Source organism: Pollicipes pollicipes, unplaced genomic scaffold, assembly GCF_011947565.3.
Source record: "Pollicipes pollicipes isolate AB1234 unplaced genomic scaffold, Ppol_2.1 Scaffold_4740;HRSCAF=5597_pilon_pilon_pilon, whole genome shotgun sequence".
In the NCBI taxonomy this organism is placed as follows: domain Eukaryota; kingdom Metazoa; phylum Arthropoda; class Thecostraca; order Pollicipedomorpha; family Pollicipedidae; genus Pollicipes; species Pollicipes pollicipes.
This window is the reverse complement of record NW_023596545.1, coordinates 42,498,055-42,519,662: the sequence shown is the minus strand read 5'-3', so window position 1 is coordinate 42,519,662 and position 21,608 is coordinate 42,498,055. Positions and strand designations below refer to the sequence as shown.

The window sequence follows — 21,608 nt, the reverse complement described above, 5'->3', positions numbered from 1 at the left end:
CTTTATCTGGAATTTTGCGGCCAATGTGTGCCATTCTTTTAACCGCGTTTTTTTACCATTGTATGGAATGCAACGATTCGGTATTGAGTCAGACTTTGAGGTTGCGAGGGAGAAGTTCTTCGCCGTGTGCGGCAGGTAGTGATTCACTCAATCATGCTCAATCTTGCACATGCAAATGAAGTTTTTGTGTGCGTGAAGAAGTGTGAAGAAGAGCAGCAGTATAGCAGTTGACGCGGCAGCAAAGAGCGCACCCCCAGTCGGACGTGACGTGGGCGTACGCGTGCGGACTGGAGCTGGAGCGGCGGCAAGGGTGGGTGTGGAGCATGACATCCCCCGTGTCAGTTCTCAAATCCAGAGGCGACGTCCGCCGAGAGTGAGGGCGTGCGGGCGCCCACAGCCCCACATCCTCCCGTGTTGTGGCGGCCACCAGTGACGTCATCGTCTGCCGTTCCAGGGGTCGCGACCGCGTGCCGCCGTTCCGGTACGACCCAGCCCTGCGCCTGTTCACGCATTGAGGCGGAGGAGCGGCCGCACCGGAGCGCCAAGACGGCCCGACGGCGTCCGCTTTGCAGAGCCGGCGAGCGCGGCGCCGAGTGTCAGCCGGCCGCGCCGCCCAGCCAATACAAGGCCCTCTGCTCGTCTGCGCCTGTGGTTTGACGCGGTCGCCGCCGGTCGCGCTCCGAGCGTCCGCGCGTTTTGTCTTGGACGGGGCGCTGAGATGCGGCCGGATCGAGTGACAGGCCGAGAGTCACGCGGACACGGACGTGCCACGAGGCGGCCGCTGTCATCTCCACGCACGACACGAACCGCGGACGTGCCACGAGGCAGCCGCTGTCATCTCCGTGCACGACACGAGTCGCGGACGTGCCACGAGGCAGCCGCTGCCATCTCCGCGCACGACACGAGTCGCGGACGTGCCACGAGGCGGCCGCTGTCATCTCTGCGCACGACACGAGCCGCGGACGTGCCACGAGGCGGCCGCTGTCATCTCTGCGCACGACACGAGCCTGTCGGTCCAAAGCGCTGTCCAGGCCCCACACGTATCGGGTGTCCAGTTCCCGTCCAGCCGGTAATGAAGCACGGCAGGTGATTACAGCGGGCGGGGCTGAACGCACGGCCGTCCTCGAGCGGCACGGGCGAACCAGCGGCGCCGCCTGGCGACCTGCAGGCGGTCTGCAGGCGGTCTGCAGAACTCCATCATTCAGGCGTACCGTCGGTTTAGCGGTGTTCCGTGAATATTTGGGAGCCATTCTGCTTGCTGGAGATGCGGACGCCTCTGGGCGCCAGCTGGAGGCGGGCTCGGATGCATTGTCAGCACGGACTCCTGCAGAGCGTTACAGCCAGCCGGAATGCAGCAAAACGCCAGAAATCCGCAGGTGCTATGTATTGATCGCTCCCACACCAGTGCGCTCCGAGAATGCCATATCGGCGATAAATGACAATATCGTGCATCAGAGGGTCAGCTGGGCTGAGCGCTGCGTACAATGAGCCGACGGCTCGTCCATCCATATGACGGACGTCACCGGCGCGGCGCTGACCAGGGGAGTCATGACATGGCGGACGTCACCGGCGCGGCGCTGACCAGGGGAGTCACGACATGGCGGACGTCACCGGCGCGGCGCTGACCAGGGGAGTCACGACATGGCGGACGTCACCGGCGCGGCGCTGACCGGGGGAGTCACGACATGGCGGACGTCACGCGGTCCGCTCCACCCGTGCACCCATCCAGCCAACTGCCTCTGCCACCGGCGCCGGGAAGCCGGCGGTCGCAGTGTCGGCCGGCAGACGCGGCGTCCGGCGGGGCCACCCGGAGCACTCGGCGGGATCGGACGCAGTAGCGGCACGGCACGGCGCGGCGAGTGAGCACGGGACCAGGTCACGCGCGGCGGAGCCGGCAGCGGCCGGGCGCCCACACAGGCCGGACGGCGAGAGGCACTGGAGTGCGGCGCAGCCGCCGTCGGGCTCGGCACCCCGCGAGCTGGCGGCGGCCCCCACGGAGCCGGCCACGCGCTGGAGCCGCCCGACGCGCGAGGCCGGGGCCGCCGCCCGCCGTCGGACCAACACAGGTGAGGCCACCGCCGTCAGCGGCCGACGCCACGAGCCCCTGGGCGACACAGTCGGCTCTATCCATCCCGCCGCTAAATACAGGGGGCGGTGAGCCGCGCGCGGCGGCATGGAAGCGCACGGGCGGCAGCGCGATGGGACGTGAGATTCTGCGGCCGGGACAGCCCCGGGCGGGCGGCCGGACCAGGGCGAGCCCAGGGGCTCGAGCTATCACAGGACACGTGGACTCGGTATCTGGTAAGGGCGCCGCATTGTCCATAAACAAGCTCAAAACCCGGCAAACATCGGGCACCGGCAAAACAAATATACCTGTATAATTATACATAAATATTGCATATATGATGCATTTGATTAACGGGTATTCACCATGCAAAGCCGTACCAACAAATCAGAACCGTTAATTACAGTACGTAAAGTCACCAGAACAAAAAGAGCGTAGCTGCAAACAACGAGCGATCAAACTAAGACCTCACACGCTGGTCAGTGGTCGCTCACCAGCGCGCTCCCGTTGTACAACCTGCGGGATATCTGACCAACGTCTATAATAAGTCATATTACTGGCACCGAAAACCCGCCAAAAATATCATTCCGTCGGTTGCAAAGGGCACATTGATTTCTAGCTCACCCATCCCACGCACGCGCGCTGAATAGGACGTGCAGAATGGCATCGCACGAACAGCGCGGCACGGACACCGGGTTCCGGTGTGCCGCGGCTGTTGGCGGGCTGCAGTCGTCGCCGTGTTGGCCGCGCTCCGTCGGCGGCGGGCGGAGCGGACGGAGGCCGCTCACACCAGCTGGTGGTGGCGCCGGCCGCCCCCCTCCCGGGGCGACGTCTCCACCGTGTGCCGGTCCTCCTGCGCCGGGGACGGCCGGGCCGGTCAGGTCAGGTCAGGTCCGGTTCGCCGGCGAGGCGCGCCGCGACGCACGCGCCGACCGGCGCGCTGCGAGCGGCGTCTCGCCCCCTCTCCGCCCACCACCCTCACAAATGGTTCGGGCATGGGATTGTGTAGCATTACAAGTTGCGACCAACACCACGACCCTATTGATTGCCTGGCGGAGACCGGCAGGGAGGTATCGACCGGCTGACCGAACCGCTCGTCCGGCAGCCTGACCGGCCGAACGCCAGCCGCCTCCTGCTGTCGTCCGCGGCCCGACAATGCGGCTCTGTTTGCCCCTGAGATCATACTAGCGCACCAGGCGTCACTGCAGAACCGAGGTTTATGTCCAAGTCTCCCGCGTCCCAAGCCCGTGAGTGTCGCACCACCCGGTCATACTAGGGCCCAGGGCACATGGCGGGATCGTGGCGGCTGGCCGCCAGAGCCGGTGATCACCACCAGCGGCGTGTCCCAGCCGTCGCCCAGGGCGCCGGTAGGCTGGTGGCCGGGCTGCCACCCGGGCTCCAGCTGGCCGCCGCCCGGGGGTCGGTACTCACAAAGGGCGGCCGGTGGCCGGGCTCGTCCGGCTCCAGCTGGCCGCCACCCGGGGGTCGGTACTCACGAAGGGCGGTCGGTGGCCGGGCTCGTCCGGCTCCAGCTCGCCGCCGCCCGGGGGTCGGTACTCACAAAGGGCGGCCGGTGGCCGGGCTCGTCCGGCTCCAGCTCGCCGCCACCCGGGGGTCGGTACTCACAAAGGGCGGCCGGTGGCCGGGCTCGTCCGGTTCCAGGTCGCCGGCCGTGAGCGGGTCGTCGCTGAGCAGCAGCTGGTCGCCGCCCGGCACCGGACCGTGGCCCAGCATGGCGCGCGCACCGCCCCGCCGGTTAAAGTGGAACAGCCGCGCCAGCTGGGCGAACTTCCGCCGAGAGGCTGAAGCCGACGACGGCGGCACGTTAGCACGGCGAACTGGACGGGAGCTGGCGACGGGTGGCCTCGGCTCTGGGAGCCGGCTGGCGAGCTGCGAGCTATCAACCAACGGCACCGCTGGACGTGCCGAAGTGGTCAACCCGCGCTACCTTCCACGACGGTGCTGCCTGTCCCATCAGGCCTGCTCGCTGGAAGCTGCCACTAATGCAACAATAATAGAAATCACGAAAATCACGGACTGTGCAACAAACCACTTGGGCTTCGGGTGTAAGCGACGGTAGGAGTGCTCATTGAATGGGAAACAAAGGGACGACCATCTCCTTCACATTCCCAACAGGCGACTGATGGCGAAGGGAACACTGAAGATCATCGGATCGGATTTGCACGCATCTGGGGAGGGGGAATCCAGGAATTTGTTTTCACAACTTCTGCTAAACCGTGTCGGTGCATTGCAGGCGAAGACCGTTTTGGAACATCGGAGCATCCGAGGGAGGGCCGCTGAGTGTCCAGCAAACAGCTGGACGGTGGCCGGCGGCCCCACCGGACCAGCAGCCCGGCACGCTCGCCCACCTTTGCCCATGTGCTTGAGCCGCTCCTTGAAGGCCTCGTCGTCGGGGGTACTTGTGGATGGCGTTGGTGTCCTTGGAACCGTGCTGGGTCTCGTCCAGCGACTCTGCCGACGGCCGACCCCGGTCAACCCTCACACTCAGTTGGGACGGGCTCAGGGTCGGCGCGGACGCGGCGGCCAGCACGGATCGCGTTCCCACGATCTCGGCGCACCGCCGCTCGCCACGGCCAGTCAATACGCTGCAGGATGCGCTCCCGGCGTTCGCGGAGAACTTGAACGGGATCGTCCTGCGACAGATATTGCGGTGCGCAGTATGGAGCTTCAAACACGAGCAACTGCTCTGCAAGGACAGCTCATCCTGGACTGAATCACAGTTACTGGATCTAGTGAAATATGACTGAATGACTGGCTGAATACGATCTGTAAGTACATGTGACAGGGGCATCAATGGCCCCTCCACCTATGCGGATTACCTGAACGGTGCGGGACACCACCAGTGCGGGACAAAGACAAGTGTACCTCGACCTCATACGAAACCACCCCTGATATGAACTGCCATTATTACACGAGTAACGAGGGATGCCGAGCCCAGCTCTAAAGCTTAAGCTCTTAAGCCCGCTGGCAGCTGGCGGACCGGCAGCAGAATCCCGTGCTGATTCCGCGGCAGTCAGCCCACGCCAAACAGAAGCCAAGAAGCTCTGTCCGCGCTTTGCACGCCCGCAGGCTCAACAATGGTACCTGCAGGCCGGAAAAGCTGCCGACTGCGGAATCTGCAGCGGGTCTGCAGCCGGTACGCAGTGTGTTAACTGGCCTCAGCGGTCCCCACAATGCCTTATAAATGCAAACAAAGCTAGCCAAAGCGAGCCGCTTCAATGGCCTGAAGGTATGTGATCTGTCCTGGAAGCGTACTCGACCTGCGCCAACTGTCCTTCTGATTGTCCTTTTGTTCCAATACAAGGACGTCTGGCAGCAGGCGTCCCTCTTAATGGCCGAAGAACGGACATGCACCAGTCTCGAGACTACCCCGCGCCTCTGAAGGCCACCAGACTGGGAGGAACGTGCGTGGAGCTGAGGAACCCACGTGAAGCGCGCAGGGCAATGGCGGCAGCCCGCTAGCTGGTGACAACGCCAGACGGAGCACGACGTCGGCCGGCTGTCGCCATCCGCTGTGGGGTGCGGACCGGGATAGTTCGAGGCCACAGACCTCGCCATGGAGGCCGGGACGGCCGGAGGAAGGGGGAGGCATGGGAGCCGCGGCGCACCAGCCCTGCTTCGACTCACCGTATCCCTGCCAGTGCGGCGCCGCAAACGAGGGCGTGTCTGCAAACAGCGCCGGCCGGGGTGTGAAACCAACACAGTCATCCAAATCGGTCACAAGCGTGCAGGGAAACAGCTGAAGCTCCCGAGAGTGCACACCGATCTGTGTCAAATGCAGAAGCCACATGCCACTCGCAAATGGGTGTCCATCTGTTTCAACGGGTCCAGCTACGCGCAAGCTACTCTAGGCAACCAAATGTATCGCCGCCAACTAATGCCAATAAACGGCCGCTGAGGAAAACCGGCGTCGCTCAGGGAGGAGCGGGCTCGATCGGCGGCCGTGCTGCTGTGCGCCCCACGACCGCGCCCCGGCTGCGGAGGTTCACAGGTCGCGCTGCGCCAGTGGTGGGCGGAAAACTCTCACAAGCCTACCGAGCCGAGCCAAGGCGGGGCTAGCCATGCGCACCCCACACTGGCGCCGGCTGCCGGCCGACGGAGCAGCCGGCGCCCCAGGCCGGGCCGGCGCGCACCTCGTCCCCACTCACCCACATCGAGTGCGTCCATGAAGTCGCGGTTACGGCGCAGCTCGTCCATGAACTCGTCGTTCTGCAGCATCAGCGCCACCCGCTCGTCCTCCAGGTAGCGGGCCACCTCCGGGTCGGGCTCGGCGCCCAGCGCTGCCAGCTGGCGGCGGTTCTCCTCCAGCCGGCCCTGCAGGTCCGCCGAGTTCAGCCGGCCGCCGCCAGAGGCGCCACCGGCGCACGGCGCCGCCTGCAATGCAGAGGCCGACCTCACGGACTGTGCTCAGGACTGCGTCACGGAACAGGGCACAGCTCACGGGAGCAATCGGAGCCGCCTCCAAAAACACCGACAAGGCCCGCTCAGAGCACCCAGTCCTTCGCCATCTTTGCCTCCACTTGTTCTCCATGTTGTTCGCGACAGCGTACGATCCCGTCTCAATGGATCGCTCCGAAAATATCGAGCATTATAAACGAGGGAGGGCCTGGCCACCGAACGTATACGGGTCGCGGCCACACGCCGGCCTGTCCCGGCGCGGTGACACGGTCAACGGGCAACGGAGGTGGCATTGGTCCCCGCGCCACATGTGTGCGTGTTAGAAGACAGCTTAGCGCCGTTGGACGTGCGGTGATTTATAGCTATTCTCATTCCACACATGACGCTTGTGGGCTTTTGTTGATCAAAAACTCTGGCATGCCAGCGGCGTGTTCAAGAACGCCTGGCCGGAAGGATAACACATGGTGGGAATCAGGCGGCCTTGGCGTCAGCTGACGTCCGGCGGGCAATGGTCCGACCGAGGCTTATTCAATGGTCCGACCAGGACTTATCCAATGGTCCGACCAGGACTTATCCAATGGTCCGGCCGAGTTTTATTCAACGGTCCGACCGAGACTTATCCAATGGTCCAACCAGGACTTATCCAATGGTCCGACCAGGACTTATCCAATGGTCCGGCCGAGTTTTATTCAATGGTCCGACCGAGACTTATCCAATGGTCCGACCAGGACTTATCCAATGGTCCGGCCGAGTTTTATTCAATGGTCCGACCGAGACTTATCCAATGGTCCAACCAGGACTTATCCAATGGTCCGACCAGGACTTATCCAATGGTCCGGCCGAGTTTTATTCAATGGTCCGACCGAGACATATCCAATGGTCCGACCAGGACTTATCCAATGGTCCGACCAGGACTTATCCAATGGTCCGGCCGAGTTTTATTCAATGGTCCGACCGAGACTTATCCAATGGTCCGACCGAGACTTATCCAATGGTCCGACCAGGACTTATCCAATGGTCCGACCAGGACTTATCCAATGGTCCGACCAGGACTTATCCAATGGTCCGGCCGAGTTTTATTCAATGGTCCGACCGAGACGTATTCAGTGGTCCGACCAGGACTTATCCAATGGTCCGACCAGGACTTATCCAATGGTCCGGCCGAGTTTTATTCAATGGTCCGACCAGGACTTATCCAATGGTCCGACCAGGACTTATCCAATGGTCCAACCAGGACTTATCCAATGGTCCGGCCAGGACTTATCCAATGGTCCGACCAGGACTTATCCAATGGTCCGACCAGGACTTATCCAATGGTCCAACCAGGAGGTACCACACTTTCAAAACCCTGTGGTGAAATATGTCTACGTCACAGTCACAGTGTGCGTGCAAGATTTCATGTAACGTGCGCCAAAATCTCAACATTCGTGGCCTGCATGGTCAAAGTTAGTTGACTCCTCACATGCGCTCTGGGTTAAAGGAAAACAAACTTACAGACAGCACAGTGACATTATGCACGATGACTGGATCCACAGATTATGTTTAGTTGATGGCACCTCCACTGAGAATGTTAACCAAAAATAGCATGATCATATCGAGCTGCTGAGCTATCGACGGCAAGTGCTCATTATGATCGCGCACAGATCGATCATCAACTAAAATCCCCCTGCTTTACCGTATATCCGTCCCCGGCAGTGCAGGGGAGCACATTAATCGACAACAGAGGGGGCTTCCAGGACCCAGAGATAACCGACACCCTTCCAGGCCTCGTGACCCCAACTCCGAGCTGAATGGATACGTCTACAAGCGGGAAACGGGCGGTAGCCTTGGGAGAGCGCAGCGGGACAAGGTGCAATTGACTATGACGTCATCAAAATATTGCTTGCGTCAGGGTGAAATCAATTGTTTAAAGCTCTGTGTGGGTTGGGCTAGTCGCCACGTCTGGAATTATGCACGAGTAATTCATATACACGAAATAACATACATTCTTATCCATGAGGTTCTCATGCACAGAAAATATACCAAATATCAGTAAAATATACTGTTCTTTAATCACTGGAACATATTGTTCTTTTTCCATTGAAACATTCTGTTGGGGGCGGGGGGAGGCGCATCAACTGCTGTAGCTGATGCAGCCGAAATAAAAAATGAAATACAATGTTCTGTTATGATTCACGTACATGCTCTACGTAAGCTCTGGCTTATCTCATAAGCCGATGGGCAGGAAACGGCTCAAACGCAACCATTTAGGAATGGAGCCGCATCTGCTTGACTCAGAATCAGAGTGACCACAAGGCTGTGCTGTGGCGACGAAAAACGGATCTGGAATCAACCGCTGGCACCGCCAGTCGGAGTTGAAATCGATTCTGCTGGCGAGGTATCAGCTGCGCGCCCGCCGCTGGAGCAGGCGCGGCGCGGCGCAAACCGGACGGCGCCTGACGCGACTGCCACTCAGCTGATCTCTGAACACACCGACCGCAGCGGCTGTCCACAATCCGCTGGGATAAGGTCCAGACGTAGAATCAATGGCGGCACCCCGGAGCACCGGGTGCGAGACGGAGCGCCGCCGCGAGCCTGGCACGATCGCGAACTCGGGCCGCAGCACCGTCCGCGGGGTGGGAGGGGACGAGAGCCAGATGGAGAGCATGAGTCAACACCGGGCCAGACACCGGCCGCCCCCCTGCGCCGAGGCGCCGCCGACACAACTAAACAACACACTCCAGCCGTCTACGTGTCGTCAGCCAACAGACACGGCCCTGTCACCGAGCATCCCGCTAACGGGAGTGCGGCCGGCGCAGCGCCGGGGCGCGGCCCCACCTCTGTCAGGCCGGTCGGGCCGGCGGCCGGCGGTAGCACCCGGACCGTGTGGACGGCCGGCGCCGGCGCCCCGCGTCCGCCTCCGCCGCCGTCGGCCAGCGTTGCCCACTCGGGGTCAGGCAGGGCGCCGGCGCAGTCGCGCCGCCAGCGCCGCTGCCGGCGCAGGAAACGGCGCCGCGCGCGGCCGTCGTACCAGCGCCAGTAGGCCGTCTTGAGCAGCCGCAGCGGGCTGGGCAGGCGGCAGAGCAGCGACGCCAGCTGGCCCAGCCAGGACACCGGGCCGCCGGCGGCCGCCTCCCCGCGCCGCGGCAGCCGCAGTGCCGACCTTTCCGCGCACATCGCCACGGGCCGCGCGCCGCACAGCACTGCAGGCGTCCCACGCGGGACGCGGTGCGGGCCCCGCGCGTCGCCTTCAGCGGCAGAGCGGCGGCCGGCTGGACGACCGCGCGGCGCGACAGGCCGCCGGGCGATGTGGGTCACGGGCGGGCCTCTCGACGCACCGCAGGCACGTCACAGCGCCGCGCACTCGATTTCACCCGGGCCCCGGACGCCCGCAGCTGGGGACGAGCCGCGCCCGGCTGGGGACGCGCGGAGCCGGTCTAGTGCTCGCGGACACCCGCCCGTTCACGTCTGAGACGTCCTGCGGCCCGACGCGCACTACTGACCGGTCCGTATCGCGCGCCGAGACAAGCGCCTTATCGCCACGATGTGGCCACAGCGGGCGGGTCCGCCGAGCGGCACCGAGCGGCCGCGACGCCGCCAGTGACGGCGCATACGGCCGCCGCCGCCGCCGGCTCCGTGGCGCCTGAATCGGGCGGCAAGCGCGATGGCTGCCGTGACTGAAGCCCGTCTCAGACGGCGTTCGATCACTTCAGCACCGTGAGCCGCGGTGGATGTCGAACGTGCCCGCCCCGACCCGCGAGGGCGCTGCACGGTGCCCTTCCGGCGGAGCGTGATCGCGGCATGACATGCCAGCAGACTCGGCCCTCTCGCTGGAGTCGGCGACTATGCAGCGTGTTTGAGGCGCACGCAAGTGATGCCCGCGGATCCAAAACGTGGTTCGCGCCGCGGCCAGTCTGCCTGAGCCCGAGCCGCGGCTTCACGCCCACCCCCGTGCCGCTGCGCCCGGGCTCGATCATGTAACGCCACTTGCTAACGTCAGGCTCCCGCCGGAACTAAACAAAAGGTGGACGCCTTCTCCGCACGGCATGGGTAGCACTGCAAGGCTGGTCCGAACAGGCTTGTATGCGTGGCAACTACCTCCTTGCACGTTTATCAGTCCTTTGTCAATATGGCCAAGTGTGTGCATCATCCTCTTGGCAAAACACATTGAGATAAGAGGACATCACACCCGTCTCAGTTAATCTTGATCGCCACTAAGTCTAATGCTCTGCCATGCACCCATCAGCTTGGTGCCAAGTAATACGTGCAATAATCAGAATGGTCTTATGGCGTGGAGTTGCTTATTAGGGCTTTGCGGTGCACCGACCACAGTGACCACTTGGCGCCACGTGATGCGAAGTCACAAGCAAACATGCGCCTGGGGTCCCCTCCCGCCCCCCCCCCCAAAAAAAACATCCCAGGACCCCATTTACATAGAACCCTATGGATACACACTTGAGATCGAGACACATGTGTGGACTCCCACGTTAACAACGTTCAATTCCTTTCAATTGTCGCGCAAAGGCACGCGTAAACAATGGCCTGTGGAAACCAGCAAACAATGGCAGATGACAAGTGGAAACCAGTAAGCAATGGCCAGATAGGCAGTAGATACCAGTAAACAATGGCCGGATGACCAGTGGTAGCCTGTACACAATGGCCAGAAGGCCAGTGGAAACCAGTAAACGATGTCCAGATGACCACTGGAAACCTGTACACAATGGCCAGATAACCAGTGAAAACCAGCAAACAATGGCCAGATGACCAGTGGATACCAGTGAACAATGGCCAGATGGCCAATGGAAACCAGTAAACAATGGTCAGAAGACCAGTGAAGACCGGTTAACAATGGCCAGATGACTAGTAGAAACCAGTCGTCCATCAACAAGATCATCCCGCCACAAAACAGCCGTTGCTAATACCATCGCTGTACGTCATCGCAGTCAACGACATCTCCTACAGTGATTTCCTCGTCAAGTAAACCAGGTTTTGTACGGTAAGGGTTCATGCCGAAAACACATAACCAGAAGCCATAAGATGGTATGTTTCGCCGACTGCTGGCTGTAGTGCCAAGCATGCCAAGCAAAGCCAAGTTCATGAGCAGTTTTGTTCGGTCTGGGCCGCCGAGCTGCCCAGCTAGGAGTCGGGAACGGGGGGAGGCAGGGGAGCGGGAAGGGGTGCAGCCAGACTCCGTCGATCTGGGGGTTTATCCCCGCTTGTTACAGTCAACTTTATTATTCGACGAATATATTGCTATTCCGAAGGGTATGTATGCACTCGCAATGGCCGTCGTGCTGTAGTGATTCCGTGCAAGTTAGGAGCCACCTGCAAAGCTTCCGCCAAACTATTGGACAAACTCATGGAACATTACAGCAGTCCACGCCACTGTGACCCATCGCCATTATCTTGTGATACCGTCTTAGGCATCTTATACCACTACATCGACAACACCCATGCTAACTTACAAGCAGACGTGCGCGATTAGAACGAGTGGCATCAGCTGTAAAATAAAACAGATTCGCAGGGAAACTGCTTAAACTAAGGTAGATCAGGCGCGTTACGGGCAACCCAATCCGGCAGTTGTCTTTTGTGAACAGCCCGCGCTGATCGGCCAAAATCAACACTTCATTTGCTTGCGGCGTAGATGTTATCGTTAAGGCATACTACCCCTCCCCCCCCCCCACCGCCCCCCGCTAATACGTGTGGCTCTAGTCTAATGCGATGCACAATGTCCCTATTTGCCTACTGCATACTCCGTGGATTTGGAGCCGTTTCCGATCTAGTGACACGGAATATCTATGGATATCACACGCTTGATGCGGTGCCTACCCTCTGGCTGCGCATCTGAACGCGACGAAGAGGCTTGCACAGTGCATTTATGAAAGCGAAAGAATAGGTGGAATCAAAACGCCATCGATCTGCTTATGATCTTCCCATGGTGTGTCTCGAAAGCTAGGAATTAGCGAAAGCCAAATGCTGTCACTCCAAGCCGATGCCCCTCGCATGCAATCATGTAAAGGTTCCACAGCGCCAAGTGCGGTCATGCGTTGTTCAAAACCAGAAGGATTATCCAACAGCGGAAAATGTCCGGTTTGAATACGCATTGGTTTAGCTGCAGATACAATGGAATAAATTGTAAATGAATGACGCCACCTGGAAAACCAAAGGTCAAAGGGTCAACACAGCATGTAACCACGACTGGACCTCGACGGCCGACCAAAACGCTATCTTAGAACGGACGGGTAAATAATTCAAATCCGCATGCGTCTGTAACGGAACAGGATGTCCCTAGAGAGAGCAGCCTGTGTGAGGACAAGGACGAAAGGACCGGCAAACTGCCAACCCAAATGCCACAAGACGCTTGAGGTTGGCCTTCCTAACAATTCTCTCATTGCATTTCTCCTAGAACACGCAGCCAATTCTGATTTCCAAAGGCATCTTGAAAGAGAACCTGACCGATCGCGAGAGCCTGACATCTGACCACTTCCGCGCTTTGTCTTCGGCGATAACGATAGGGACTGAAACGCCGCTACAACAGAAGCACTGACACATCACGCGCAAAAATACCTTTATTCGGTGAAGACGGTGTTCTACAATTTTTGGCTACAATTTATTCATGGCTGTTGGCTTGTATGCCGTATAGAATGGCAGTAGGTAACTCTTACAACACCAGGCGGACGACAACCATTTTATGCGGCATGAAGGCCAACAACCATGATGAAAACCTTCCCGAATACCATGCTCCATCGTTCAACAAGTCCTCCGGTACTCATGCTTTAATTGTCTGCGATTTAACTCTAAAACCGGTCTAAGCCGATGTCTTAGAAGACCCAGTCTCCATGACTGAAGACAATGGATGCAGTACAGTTCCGACATCCGTGCGAATACACCGCACCACCTTCCACTGAGACAACTCTGTGCATGCGACTGCGCCAATACTTCCATATATTCTATGAACTACCAATATATTAGCCCTTATCGTGGCACACAACACACATTTGAGACATTGCGTCCTCTTCACCAGCCCGTCCCTTCCCCACACTCAACTCCCCACCGAACGTGTCCATGAGCTCCTGGTGCGGGTACTGTGACGCGCTCTCCGCAGTGGGAGGCGGCGCGGCTCCCACAGCCGGCCCATGCGGGGCTCAGCTGCGGCCAGCGACGCTCACCGTGACCGCGGGCCGCGGCTCCAGCTGCAGGAAGCCGTCCGGCAGCGGGGAGAGCAGCGGCGGCCGCCAGCGGCGCAGCGCCGAGTCCCGCGACACCGCCGCCTCACCGCCCGGACCCCTGCGGCGGCCCCGCTCGCTGACACAGACAAAACGGCAGGCGGGACGGGGACGGACACTGGGCCGGCGCGGCCGGCCGCCGGGCACGGGCGCGGCTCGGCCACCCGGACGCCGACACAGCACGGCACGGCCATCCGGACACGGGCACAGCTCAGCCATCAGGACGCGGGCACAGAGCAGCACGGCCATCCGGACACCGACACAGCACGGCATGGCCATCCGTACACGGGCACAGCTCAACCACCAGGACACGGGCACAGCGAAGCTCGGCCATCCGGACACGGGCGTGATACATCCAGACTAGGTCAGACGTTGTGTGTGTCAAATACAGGCTAGGTCAGACACAGTGTCAAATCCAGGCAAGATCAGACATGGCGTGTGTCAAATCGCGACTAACGCAGACATGGGACATCTTACATTGGCTGACGTTCACCTGCGATAGTTTGGTTCAACACCTGTGTCCTAACATTTGGGCTGTAAAAGCACAATTGTAGTTCGCTTCAGTTTCCGTTTTCAATTTCGTCAGTTTCGCGCCCACGACACGTGAGGTGTGACCCAAAATATCCCAGGGAAGGGATTCCCAGCCGATGCTTCTTCCGCCCATCCAGCGCCTCCCACCTTCCACCATCGCTAATAAGCGCTGAGAATGCGCTCAGTGTGGCAGCTCCTGAGAGCCCCGTCAGCCGGCGACGCCCTGCATCGCGTGCAGCTGGCAGGTCGCGAGGTGTCGCTGCGCCACTGACCTGGCGTCGCTACGCCCCTGACCTGGTGTCGCTGCGCCCGACTTGGCGTCGCTTCGCCCCCGACCTGGCGTCGCTGCGCCACTGACCTGGCGTCCCTGCGCCACCGACCTGGCGTCCCTGCGCCACCGACCTGGCGTCGTTGCGCCACTGACCTGGCGTCGCTACGCCACTGACCTGGCGTCGCTGCGCGTCCCGGGCGACACCGAGTTCGCCGCGTCGCCGGCCGTCATGCTGATCAGCTGGTCCACCGTCACGTCCACCAGGCCACCGTTGGAGCGCAGAACAGCCTGCCAGGAGGAGACAGAAGGGCATACACTAGGTGGCAGGGGAGAAGGGGGTAGATCGGCGTACTGGCCACCAGTGTCAGAAGCCTCTCCAAACAGCACAATGCACAATCAGACACATACAAAAAACAGAATGTGAAAACATAAGTCATATGCAAAACCACTTCTACCCTTGGCAGTAACACAGGACCCAATGGCCCGAGACAAGACAAAACGAACACATCATACGCTGCCAAGGTTTTCAAAATGCACGCAGCGTGACACTCTGTTAGCAGACAAAGTAAGGCATGGCTGAATGAAATATGGTTGCACTGGACAAATCTTCAACCTGAAAACTGGTATCACACTGATGACTACATGGAAACAGATATTATCAAACCATGAAGTTACCTCTATCACATCTGCATCCATCCCAGGAAACATGCTCTTGAAGTCTTGCATGGCCTTGTGGAAGTCTAGCTGTCCTTTTGTTTTGGGCCTGGGCTGCCCTTCAGTACCCATCTCATCCATAGTGGTCAATATTAAGACCAGATCTAACAATAGTTACACAAATATTCAGATTTTATTATTTAATATTCCATGTCCTGAACACTTGTACTGGAAGGCTGAGATTAATTGAGATTCACAGCTTTCTGAAAAACAGGAATTCATGAGACAAATCAAGGCTTAAACTTCATGTTCCAAGCACAGTTGTACTTGGAGGCTGAGATTATTTGATATTCACGGCACTCTGAAAAATGTGGAATGCAGGGGATGGATCAAATTTCAAATTTCTTCAGTGGGTGGCCCTTAATGACCTTGAGAACTTCCACACATCTTAAGTGTTGTTTTATTCAGCCCTTACTAAATAGTCTGAAAGTCACCTGTGAACATATCTGTATTTTCTGCACACAGCTCTTTTTCTGTCATTAAATGACAAAATTTCAGAGCCCTTATAGTCATAAGCATTGTGTTCTCTTAGTGCCACTGCTTCAGTCTCAAAGTAAAAGCTTCTCATCCTTTTTGGAATCTTCATTAGTTACATGCATAGTAAAAGGTAAAGCTCCACCTTTGCAGATGCTGAGGCAAGCATCAGATATGATGAAATAAGCTCACTTATAACTATCATATACTTTGAAGTGGAAAAAACTGCACTGGATAACATAGATCCTATGTTTAGTAAATACACCCCTCAAAATGTCATCACTGAATACGTCATCACACCTCACACCAAACTGGTTGCTAATTGATCAGACATTAATTAAATATGAGACTCAAAAATAGTGCTTGCAGGTGCCAGATATCACTAACTCAGATCATATTGATCTTGGCCTTGATTGCTGCAAGGCCCAGGGAATGGCCGGATCTGGATGATGTTAGTATGACATCATGGGTGCCTGGGTGGCTGTGGAACAGTCTCCCCAAAATGATTTGCACATCTTTGTGGGCATGCAGCTGAAAAATAGAGAGGTTTAAGTCTTATGAAGGGCATGGCTGTAAACTGCACCAAATGCTCTAAGTTGGCCATTTCAATTCTAAATGTCATACAAATGTGAATCACTTCTTATTAATATGGCTTGCTGTAGCATCTCTTTGGGAGTGAAGGGGATATCACTTCCATATTGCATCAGACACCACTGAGGATTGCTTAGAAAAATGATTTTACCTACTTTGCACCCTGCACCATCTAAAAGCTTAGCCAAGTTGCATTGTATTGCATTGAAACCCCTTCCCTCCAGCAACCTAAGAAGCTGATGTCCTTACCTGAGAGTTGTGAATGCCAGATATGAATTATTTTGGTCAGGGCTCAGGGTTAAGGTTAACACTCAGGGTTGTAAGGGTTCTGGTCAGGAAGATTGCATACAATATGGTTGAGTAGATGGCAGAACTCTCACTTAAAGGTTGCACATATATTTTCACAGATATGTTATCAATGAATTTTTTTAAAAGCTAAAATACCAGTTATAATAATAAAACCACAAAAAATAAATCATCCTGAACTATAAATAAAACAATTTTGATGATAGGCCTTGACAGCAAACATTTTACCAACAAGGTCAACTTAGAAATTTTACAATAACAAATGACATTAATATATTGCAGCAATGCTACTCAGCATACAGTATTTATACAGTCATACATCATTGTTTTCCCATGCAGCTGAAGTGATTGCAGGGAGATCATGTAAAAAACTGAGCCATTCAGCTGGTGCAAACAGCAGCCACCACACACATGTCAGAAGCAAGAATCAGGACAATGTGAACTTGGGTCAGAGGTTACATCTTTGAAATCATTACCAACATCCCTAAAAAATTAAATTAATATGTTACATACATAACCTAACCATATGTAACATTGTGATGCCAATGTGAAGCCAAACAAATCAGTGACACAAATAATGGAACATAACACAACTAGATCAACTTGACCTAACCTGACCTAGCCTAACCAGCTTGACAATGATCAATCTCACCACTGAATTCCCCCGGCATCCCACCATCCCAGGAAGCCCTATGTAGAAGCGGTGGCTGTGTGACTGCAGTCCATGAGCCCTGAAGCCCAAATGACTAGCCAATGAGCCTCCTGTACGGGCCGCATCAACTAACTAAAGCAATCAGTGATACCAAATTGCTACCGGTTCATGTACCAAACATTAATGCATTCTGACATCTTCATACATCTCTGCATCCTACACAATATCAACAAATCACGCCTCGCCTCACGTTTGTCACTCAAGACAGCTTCAACCAGGGCAATAGAACACTGTTTCAACAACCAGGCTCACAAATTGTTACAGCTGATTGACTCGCTAACATTTCCAGCTGACTTGACGGTGACGTCAAAAACTACCAAATTGCTGCCAATCTGTTGACAATTTCGTACAAGACCACATGTGCGTGGTGGTTGATCCTGAGAATAAGTCACAGCACCTTGACTCTTCTTTTGTCCTCAAAGGGGCTCATGTGCTCCAAAGAGATCATATCCGGCAGCACAAAAGCAGCTTTTCGCAAAAAAGGAAACAAAGTTGAACATCTTTAGGCCTCCAGGCGATCGTGAACAGTCGCAAGCGGGGGTGAAGGTTTCACGAGCGGACAAAAATGATCCCTCGCCGATTGAGAGAGTGGCTAGGGAGATTTTAAGGTTTATTACACTGTCCAGAGGCCGCTGTTGCTAGGAGGTCTTTTTCACTTATTGGGTTAGTCAGATCGGTAGGTGGTCTCCCATGTTGCCATCCATTTCTTTGCCTTTACTCGCAGGCCAAACACGTTACCCAAAATACCCATCGAGGCTGACGACCAAAGGCCCCCCTGAAAGACTGAAGAGCCTGAAGAGCTGGCTGTAGGTCACGTTCAGGATCACAGCCCGTAGGGCCATGACTTCAAATATCAATCAGATGGACATTTGCATCCATTGAGACCCTCTGAGACAATGCGGGCTTCTAGTTCTGACAGAGATCACGGACACCCAACAGTTAGCTCCGTGTTGGTCTCAGCACAGGAGGCTCATTTCCCGAGGAGGAACAAGGTCGGGCACGCAGTTTGCATTGTTTGGGGCGCCTGAAAAAGGACGGGCCAATGTGTTGCCAGGGGCCCGCAGTGCCGAACAGAAGACCTTCTGTTGACAAGTTCCGTCTGGTCCAGTCTGGTCCAGCACGGTTCCGTCAGGTCCCTTTCGAGTCCATCCGGATCTGTCTGGTCTCCTCCTAACCGGTTTCCGCTTATTTTGTCCGTTTTCGCCCGGTTCCATCTCCATTCATGACGCTTCATTTGGTTCTCTCTGATACGTTCCGATTCTGCCGAAGTCTGTGTGGTCCCATTCTGCCCCACCCGACACCTTAAGATCACTTACGATGCCACTTGATCCTGTCTGATCCCGCCCGGTCATTTCGCCCTGTCTGGTTCGGTCCGGTCCCATTCGCTCATGACTCGCTCCGTTCCAGGAACATCTAGTCTTATGCCATTCTGTCCCGTCTGGCCCCATCACATTCTATCCGATTCCACCTGGTCCCATTCTGCATGCTCCGTCTCGTCCGGTTCCCTTCGGTCATGTATGGTGCCCTCAAATCCCGTTTAATCCCGCCTGGCTATGCTTGGTCTCGTCTGGTCTTATCTGAATCGGTGCAGTTCACTCGGTCTCATCTTAACCACCCGGTCTCGCCAGGTTTGGTCGTTCGTGTGGGGTCCCGTCCGGCCCCGCCCACATGCTGGCTTGGTTCTGTCCGTTACGCTCGTTGCGATCCGGGCTCACTTCATATTCATCTCAGAGATCATGCTTAAGTGAGCCATGATCCTATTCTTACACCACAAAACTTTCAGTAATCATTTGCCGTCCGCCTGGCGGGGACCGCCACATGACGGGAAGCGCCCAGGTCCCGTTATTAACTTGCCGCTCTTAGACTCGCAAACTTTCATCAGGTTAGCATAAATTTTGTGGCTTTATGACGTCACCGTACAATCAGCTGGAAGTGTTACCGACCTTCACTACAATCAGCTGACAGCCGCATCGCCAACTCCTCCCGGTTGTAAATACGATTAGTGGCGGACGGGAGGGAAGAGCAGTGTGTTGGCATTACATAGAACATTTAACTATATGAAGGTGTTGCAAGAATTCATAAATGTCTGGCGCATGTGCTGATAACAGTTTTGTAAGGTTTGCTTGCTAGATTTAGCTGATGCGGACCGTTTTGCAGAGTGTGAGGCTTGCGCCTGGTCGAATTAAACCTGTTATTTTCTTGGTTTTGACGCTAAGATGGTGCATACTTTAGGCAGATGGCATGGCCAACATGTTTTTACCTATCATGATTGATGCACCTCTTCAGATGGTTGGTGATGTGGGAAAGGTGTGGCTCAGTGGTTTTCTGTTGTTTACTTGCTACATCCATTATTTATTTTTTGACAAATTGTTCCTTATTGCAGGCAGCCATGTTTGCTAGTAGCCTCATCATTCTGGTTCTTGGGCTGGCTGTACAGTCATCATGCTTCACCTTTGATTCTGAAGAAATAAATTCATTAAACTATGTTGTGGACATACTTGATCAACCAGTGGTTCTAAGTGAGGTGAGCACCAGAGTGAATTAGAATGCAAATGCACTTCTTATGATAGATGAATAATTGGATCACTGCCCTTATCTTGGAAAATTATCTTGGAAGTTATTGGTTAGCATGTGTATGCTATTAAGCACTTGCTTGTGTGTGACTCAGGTCTGCTAAACATAGTTTGCCAAACTTTTTTCTGGGGTATATCAGATGTCACATATGTGCTGTCTGCATTAACACTGGCTGATTTGGTGGGGTAGGGGTATGATACCACTCCAACAGGTGTTGCTGTATGATGCTACCAAAGTATATGAACACCACACAACCAGGAGCTGCTTGTGCATACCAATGAATCATGTTTTTAGTGCTCATTAACTGATTGACCACTGCAGGTGGCTCAGGAGCACACAGTAAGGATGTACAACAAAGCTGGGCAAGCATACACCTGTCTGCTTCCTGTCACTGGCCAAACACAGCAGCAGCATCAGGAGTTTGGAGATGAGGAGCAGACATCCATACCTGGTCAGTTCATAAGGAGTATACCTTTGGGAGTAGACCTTGATGCTTGGTCAGTCCCTGGGGAGTAGACCTTCATACCTGACTAGTCCCTGAGGAGTAGACCTTCATACCTGACCAGTCCCTGGGGAGTAGACCTTCATACCTGGTCAGTCCCTGGGGAGTAGACCTTCATACCTGACCAGTCCCTGGGGAGTATACCTTCATACCTGGCCAGTCCCTGGGGAGTAGACCTTCATACCTGACCAGCCCCTGGGGAGTATACCTTTATACCTGGCCAGTCCCTGGGGAGTAGACCTTCATACCTGACCAGTCCCTGGGGAGTATACCTTCATACCTGGCCAGTCCCTGGGGAGTAGACCTTGATCCCTGGTTAGTCCTGGGGAGAAGACCTTCATACCTGGTCAGTCCCTGGGGGATGATCTTCATAGCTGGTCAGTTCATGGAGAGTAGACCTTCATACCTGGTCAGTCTATGGATAATAGATCTTCATATCTGGTCTGCATGGGATGAGAATACCTTCATACCTGGTCAGTCTATGGGTAATAGATCCTCATACCTGGTCTGCCTTGGGTGAAAGTACTTTCATACCTGGTCAGTCTATGGATAATAGATCTTCATATCTGGTCTGTCTGGGATGAGAGTACCTTCATACCTGGTCAGTCCATGGGTAATATATTTTCATATCTGGTCTGTCTGGGATGAGAGTACCTTTATGCCTGGTCAATTCCTAGGGAGCAGACCTCCATACTCACTCAGTTGTTGGGAGTAGACCATCATACCTGGCCAGTTGATATGAGTTCCTGGTTGTTATTAGTGAGCTGACCTCCATGCCCCTGGTCATTTATAAGGGAACAGACCTCCATACCTGGTGAGTGCTTGTGGATTCAGCCTCCATACCTGGTTAGTCGCTAGGGAGCTGGCTGCCATGTCCAGTCAGTCCTTAAGGAGCAGATTAGAGCTAAGGACTCAGTTTCACATTATTCAAATATGGTCAAAAAGTCATGCCTTGCGAGGAGTTAGATCCTAAAAAAGAACTTAGATGCCTGAAAATAAGGATTTAGCCCCCAATAACTGCACTGGATCATGAAAGTCATTATTTACATGTGAAAAACTCATGGATTAACTATTCCCTAGGGTCACATCTCCTTAAGGTTAGCTGGAAGCAAAATGTGTACATCAGTTCACCTCAGGACTGAATTGCCTGTTCTTTATATGATGTTGCATTAGTTTGAGGTGTGACATGAATATTTGAATATGATCTCAAAATGGAATCCAGATCCATCACCCTAGAAGATGAA

General features: G+C 55.7%; 1 protein-coding gene and 1 long non-coding RNA gene across 2 annotated transcripts in view; one reads left to right on the top strand and one right to left on the bottom strand.

Annotated features, from left to right (window-relative positions):
- The window catches only part of LOC119098413 (THO complex subunit 5 homolog), a 79,069-nt gene extending 78,500 nt beyond the window's left edge, over positions 1 to 569 (top strand). The window contains exon 14 of the mRNA XM_037221328.1: positions 455 to 569. Coding sequence (XP_037077223.1) covers positions 455 to 515 — 61 coding nt within the window. The 3' untranslated portion in view covers positions 516 to 569. The remainder of the gene's footprint in view (positions 1 to 454) is intronic.
- Positions 570 to 4,480: 3,911 nt separating this feature from the next.
- Positions 4,481 to 6,417, bottom strand: LOC119098810 (uncharacterized). The gene is made up of 3 exons (XR_005094290.1): positions 6,235 to 6,417; positions 5,714 to 5,752; positions 4,481 to 4,537 (listed from the first exon to the last, which is right to left on the bottom strand). It is a non-coding gene; the product is annotated as an uncharacterized LOC119098810 (long non-coding RNA).
- Between the last annotated feature and the right edge of the window lie 15,191 nt (positions 6,418 to 21,608).